This window comes from Cynara cardunculus (genome assembly GCF_001531365.2).
Source record: "Cynara cardunculus var. scolymus isolate 2C chromosome LG 13, CcrdV1, whole genome shotgun sequence".
In the NCBI taxonomy this organism is placed as follows: Eukaryota; Viridiplantae; Streptophyta; class Magnoliopsida; order Asterales; family Asteraceae; genus Cynara; species Cynara cardunculus.
In genome coordinates, this window is record NC_037540.1 from 968,316 (window position 1) to 975,575 (window position 7,260).

At 31.5% G+C, this 7,260-nt stretch overlaps 1 protein-coding gene across 1 annotated transcript; it reads left to right on the plus strand.

The window, feature by feature from the left end:
* The first annotated feature begins 608 nt into the window (after positions 1-608).
* Positions 609-3,836, plus strand: LOC112525177 (cytochrome P450 CYP72A219-like). The gene is made up of 5 exons (XM_025135183.1): positions 609-934; positions 1,389-1,612; positions 1,717-1,961; positions 2,906-3,290; positions 3,379-3,836. The coding sequence occupies exons 1-5, from the start codon at positions 649-651 to the stop codon at positions 3,802-3,804; spliced, it is 1,566 nt and encodes a 521-aa protein (XP_024990951.1). The 5' UTR covers positions 609-648; the 3' UTR covers positions 3,805-3,836.
* The last annotated feature ends 3,424 nt before the right edge of the window (positions 3,837-7,260 follow it).

Sequence of the window (7,260 nt, forward strand, 5' to 3'; positions counted from 1 at the left end):
TTAAATCTTATCTTATAAAACCAGTGGAACTTCAAAATCGTTAAAATTCATGGCTCCCGCCGCATTGCGCGGGTACACAACTAGTATATATATATATATATATATATATATATATATATTGATGTTTCAAATGTTTTAGAAAAATTTAAGTTTGAATTCCTTTTTAGATGTTATAAAGTTATCTGTTAGACACTCGAACAAATTTGTTGCCTTGTAAACCGGAATTTGTTGTTGAGGTACAAGCAAACTAACGGTTTTGAGGGTGTGCAAAGAAAATGTTGTTGTATACCTCAAGTTATAGATACCGAAAGTGTGTAAATCCTAAAATTCAATTATCAATTTAGGGTTTCTTGTCTTTCGGCTTAATTAGATTAGGCCCATGTTATGCCCGCATCATGGAGACCATGATCTGATATCAAATAATGCGGTGTTAACTGGGTCATGTATGGTGTGTGCTCGATCTACCTGCTTCGATAATACGTGGGCTCCAATGAAAAAGAAAACAAAGAACAAGGCATAATTATAAGTTACTCAAAAGTATAGGGTAGCTAGAGTGAACATTGTACAAAGATAAATATCCCTTAATTTCTTATTCAATTCCCACATTCACAAGATTCAGACTACTATATAGAGCATACTATCTCCAAGATGAAAGTAAGCGTAACAGRATGTGGTGTTGGAATAGTAGTAATTGTACTAGTCGTGTGGTATGGGTGGAGATTTGTGAATTGGGTTTGGTTGAGACCAAAAAAGATGGAGAAGTATCTAAGAGAGCAAGGGCTGAAGGGAAGCTCCTATAAGTTTTTATTTGGAGACATGAAAGAGATGGTGAAGATGACAAAGGAGGCCAAAAAATCTGGACCCATGATCAATCTTACGAACGATATAGTTACTCGGATCCAACCTTTCATTCATAAAACCGTCAGTACTTACGGTACGAATTCTTGCTTTCTTTTCTTTATTTTTGTTACTTATGATGATAACTTCTCCGATTATTTATTTTCTAAGAATTGACTTTAAGTTTTATATTTGTGTTTTATATAGTAAGTTATCTAATAATACATAAAACTTATCTCCGACGCATTACAGTTATCATTTTATGATTTTGGTTCAAACTAAGAAACAACAAGCTTTTAAAAATTACTATATAAGTTTCAATAAATGCAATTTTGATTTTGAAAATTTTTTGATGTATAATTGAAATATCTGATTAAAATACCCTTTTATTAAGAAAACTTATAAATCAAAAATACACATAGCTAGCATAATTACATATCCAAAACAGTAAAATAAAATGAATTCTTCCTAAAATTCTCAGTACATTTGTCACCTTGCTTTCAATTACGATCGTTTTACATGACCATAAATAATACTTTTTACTTGTATAGGCAAGAATTGTGCCTTCACATGGTTGGGGCCGAGACCTTGTGTGCATATCACCGAATCGACTATGATAAAGGAGATATTAGCTAATTACAATAAATTTTCAAAGCAGACCGAAGGACATCCATTTAAAAAGTATCTTGGTACCGGTATAGTAGCCACTGAAGGTGATCGATGGGTGAAACATAGAAAAATCATCAATCCAGCTTTTCATGTCGAGAAGCTCAAGGTTTGTTCTTCTTGCCTTATGTATTACAACATGAAAGTTAATGTTATCATAAATTCGACCTTTCTTGCTTAAACTTGAAAATTATAACAATTACTTTTTGATAGCATATGGTGCCCGAATTTTATATGAGTTGTGCTGAGATGATAAAGAAATGGGAAGAAAGGTTACAAAATGAAGGTTCGTGCGAAGTGGATGTGTGGCCTTACCTCCAAACATTGACACGTGATGTGATTTCACGTACAGCATTCGGTAGTAGTTTTGAGGAAGGGAAAATAATATTTGAACTGCAACAAGAACTATTGGGCTTAGTTCTTGAGTCTATACAGTCAATCTATATTCCGGGATCAAAGTGAGTGTTTTTTAACAAAATTTTTATATGTTACTTTTTCTTCAAAAAAGAACAATTAAAATGGTTCGAATATAAATATATATATATATATATATATATATATATATATATATATCTAGGGGCCTAATCAAATAAGAACTAGATAGTTTGTGGTAACTGTAAGGTCTAATATGAGCCAATAATTTTAGATAATTAATGTTATTTACTAAAATCAAACAAAAGGTAAATTAGTAAATTGTGTTGATTAATCAATTTACTTTAATTAGTGTAATTATTTTAATATATGTATATATATATATATACACACACACACACACACAAGGACACATATAGGAACCAAATCCAAGGGCCTTTTCTGGCACCCACCACCATTCCGATGACCTCCTCCGGTCATCTTGTCTCACCAAGACGTCGTATTTGATGATCGACCACTAAACATCCACCTGTGAGCATTCCCGACACCTGGTATCACAGTGGTATGTATTTTGGGCATCACATTGTGTATCTTGGTGTATTCAGGATATCACATGGTGTTCGTCGGAGGCCGGAGGTAGGAGAGAGAGAGAGAGGAGAGATAACCAATTTACAATACCTAAAATGTGTTTTAATTATAATTTTAAGTAAAATTACCAAAAATATTAGTTTCCTAATTTATTCATTGAGTTGTTGTTGAGATTGGATCTTACAGTTATCACAAACTAATTAGTTATTCCTTGAATGTACCCTAATATATATATATATATATATATATATATATATTATATCTTTTCAATTACCAAAATGTGCAGGTGTATATGCATCTATCACCATATATTTTCCATTGAAAAACATGCAACTTTATATTTTCACTATTAATTGTTTTTATTCGACTATCAAAGTTGGGTGCCCCTAATATTTGGCAAGGAAGAGTTATTATTTACTAATAATCAAACTTAACTTTGTAGCTTATTGCCAACAAAAAGAAATAACAGGATAAAGAAAATAAACCGAGAAATTAATGCTTTGATAACGAGTATCATTGATAAAAGARTGATCGCTATGAAAGCTGGGGAAAATARTAAAGRTGACTTGTTGGRTGTGCTCTTGGATTCGAATTCCMAAGAAATCAAAAAACATGGAAGTAGTAATTCTGGATTAAGCATCRAGGAAATCATAGAMGAGTGCAAGYTTTTTTACATCGCTGGACAAGAGACCACAGGAAATTTGCTTGTTTGGACTATGGTCTTGTTGGGTCAACACACAAATTGGCAAGCACGTGCAAGAGATGAAGTTTCACTCGTCTTTGGGAAGGAAAAACTGAATATCGATGGATTAAGTCGTCTTAAAATTGTAAGCCTATCGATATATCAAAGAAACGTCCTCTTATGGTGCTTATTATTGTTACCTTTTATTGTATTTTAATTGTTCTTTGTCACAGCTTAACATGATCTTCAATGAGGTTCTTCGGTTATATCCGCCAGTGGCAACACTAGGAAGAACGGTAAATGAAGACACCAAATTAGGAAACATAATTTTACCAGCGGGATCTTACGTCTTCTTACACATGTTGCTGATGCACCATGACGAGGAGATATGGGGGGATGATGTGAAAGATTTCAACCCTGAGAGATTTTCCGAAGGTGTGTCGAAAGCAACCAAGGGACAATCATCATACTTTCCATTCGGTGGGGGGCCACGTATATGTGTTGGACAAAATTTTGCTTTCCTTGAAGCAAAAATGACACTTGCTATGATTCTACAAAACTTTAGCTTTAATCTATCTCCGTCATACTCTCATTCTCCGCATACCATCTTAACTCTTCAACCTGAGTTTGGAGCTCATTTGATGTTCCATAAACTTTAAGCAACTTATATTTGATGAAAACATGTTTCCCTTTTATTTTGAGTGAATTGTATGCGACTACAATATAATAAGGTTTGACAAAACCATTTAGACATTTTTATCATCCAAATTTTTTGACTATTTGACTTAACATATAATTGTTACTTCGATCATAGATTTATACTAAGATGTACAATGAATGTTTGCAACTTAATTGATATTACAACTTTAATGACAACAATCTTAGTATCAATAATTGTTAATGCAATGACTCAACAATTAATTTTGAAAATTGAATACCTTTGTTATTGTTATTAGAAGTGGAATAATTATTTAATATTATAGTGTCAATTGAAACTCAAAAAAAAAAAAAAATCATCAAACTAACCATTATATTCATTGATTTATATTTGTAACATTAGTTGATAACATCAATATAATTATAAATACTGTATCATATACCTTAGCGGAAAAAAGATTTCACAATTCCTTGACGAAAAAATGATATCATCGAAATCTACGATTCAAAAAATTAACATAATAAAAATCTTAAATTATTTATTTTTGAACTTTGTACAATAATATCGGAATTAGTTTATTTTGATTCTTGATGCAATAATATTTCTTTAAAATGCTAGTAAATGTAAATACAATATAAAAATATGTTTTTGATAATAAAAACCTAAATATTAAAACTTTCAAATAAACAAATTATCAAATAAATAAAATAAAAAGATTATCAATTATATAAATTATTTGGGAATTAGGGGGGCTGAGCATCAGCGAGCCCCTACCGGCTACGTCACTGGCCTTGTCTAATGTGAAGAAAGGGAACGAACAAGTGTCAAGAACAATTTGACGCTCATCATATTCTTGACCACCGAGGAAAACTATATAGTAAATTCAATAATCTGAACCAAAAAAGAAATAACAAGAGCAATAAGTATTTATATAAATACAATTTTACATCCTTTATCACATATGAGATCGTAAAATCCTCTATAGTTTTGTCACTAATTTGTGACCCTTTTTGAATTTGGTCACTAACGTAAATTAGTGATGGACCTTTAGTGATGAAAAGTAACCACCCAAATTTTGGTTATGATAGGGCCTTAGTGGCCAATTTTATATTGGTAGTGATCAAAAATAGTTGGTCACTAATGAGGATTTTTCTTGTAATGTACATTGGAGCAAGAGTGTGCAATTGTTGCTCACCTTGGATTTTTTTTAATATAGTAGTAACTGCAATTGATATTAATGACCGCACTACCAGTACCAAGTAAATTACCAGTCCAAACAAGAAACTGATATTAATAAGCACAATAGTAGTTTAGTGAGGCTAGGCTCCCTCCTCAGGCCTCTTGGCTCAACACGGAATCCCTCTCTCGCTAGTTATGCCTACTCTATCATTGTTCATTGGTTCATGAATCCACGACGGCGTATGATGCAAGCTCCCTCAAAAATCCCTTTTGCAACTGTGCTCACTCGAGATTGTTTCGCTCATGACCTCTGCTGTCCTCTAACTACACCCGACTACAACTTCTCAATGTGTATGGTTCATACATAATCCTTCATTGTAGGGTTTCAAGTTTCGAATTTGTCAATCGGCCCCATGTCAGGATTAAAGTTTTAACTAATTTTGTTCATTGATTATTTAACGATCTTTTTGCTTAAATGGATCAAGTTATTAGATATGGATATTTGTGTTTAGTTATTTATCTTGCATAAAAGAATGATTGGATGAGGCTCAGTATTGGATGCAACCGCTCTCATGCCCAATGGGCTCAAAACCAATCTTGAACCGGGTTTCGTACTAAAATATTAGGACCATATTTTAAAGAATAGTCTATTTAGCGTAAATTCATTTTTGAAATAAAGTGTATTTATTTTCACTACCATAAATAGAGGTGGAAATGATGCAAGTCGAGTTCGAGTATCAATATATTCGACTCGAACTCGATAACCATTTCTCAAGCTCGAACTCGACTCGAAAACTCATGAGTAATTAAAAATCTAAACTCGACTCGAACTTGATTGCAATTTTTTAAACTCGAACTGGTTTAAAGCTTGAACCAAACTCGAAGTCGAAGTCAAATCAAGCTTGAAGTGAAACTCGAATCAAGCTCACTCGTCGAAATTTATGAAATTTTAGGGTCTTCTGTTATATAAATTATAAAACTTAAAAGGTGTTCTTTTAAATTTTTAAAAACTAAAATGATCCACCTCAAACTTAATCAAATAGGCAAATTTACGAACTTCATTCACCTACCTCATTTTTTATAACATCTCTTCACCCTTCTTTTACTATCTATCTTTCAATGTGGGACAACTTCACCAACATTTCTACAGTTTTTTTTTTTTTGTCTTTTTTAATTATGATTTTAAAAAAATATTGATTAGTTTTTTAATTAAAAATGCACAATATTATATAAATATCTAAAAATATAGGACATTTTTATTGCATTATATTATACATATTATATTTTAAAACTAATTATAGATAAAAAAAAGAATATAGTATCTCACGAGCTTTTCAAGTCAAGTATTGGGTAGTTTGATTCGACTCATTAATATATCGAGTCGAGTTCGAGTTTGAGCCGAACCTATCTGAATCAAGTGTTGACCGAGTTCTGATCGATTGCTATAATTCTACAATCGTTGATCTAATTCCTAGTGCTAGGCGTATCCTTTAAGTGATGGGAAGAGGCCCCTACTCAAATCTCAAGAAAACACTCTTTACCCCCCAACTGTCCGACTTTAAAATTAGGAGTGTTTATGGATTGGATTGATCAAGTTGAAGGCATTTGAACAACTCAACATAATGCTTGCAGTTTAAAAAATCTCAACTAAATCCAACCCAAACCAAAATGGAACCCAACCCAACTCTAACAGTACGGGTTAGTAGGGTTGATCAGGATGATACTTTGGTACATTAAAATACTCTCCTAATCTTAGATATGTTGTTTTCTCTGTCTATTCATAACTATTTTTCATCATCAACCATTTGGTATAACTTATCTATACTTCTTAAAATTTTAAGTATATCACATTCAGTTAATTTTCTTAATTTGCATATATATGTGTATATATATATATATATATATATATATATATATCAACCTCTTACATTTGTACAACCAATACAACTCAATCTCAATCGTCCATTTAATTTGATAAATATGTATTTCATACAAGTTTTGATTGTTTCATAATATAAAGTATTGATTATAATTAGTAAACTTTATTCATCTTCCATAAATATTTAAGTCATAATAAATGAACTCTCATCATTTCCATAAATATTTCAATTTATTGGATTGCATTGGTTGTACAAATGTGATGAGTTGCATTTGAAACAAATTCTATATCTATATATATGTTCACAATTATTAAACATTTATAAAAAAGAGTTATCTCTGACTAGATTGAATATATATATATATATATATATATATATATATATATATAGGGGCATGT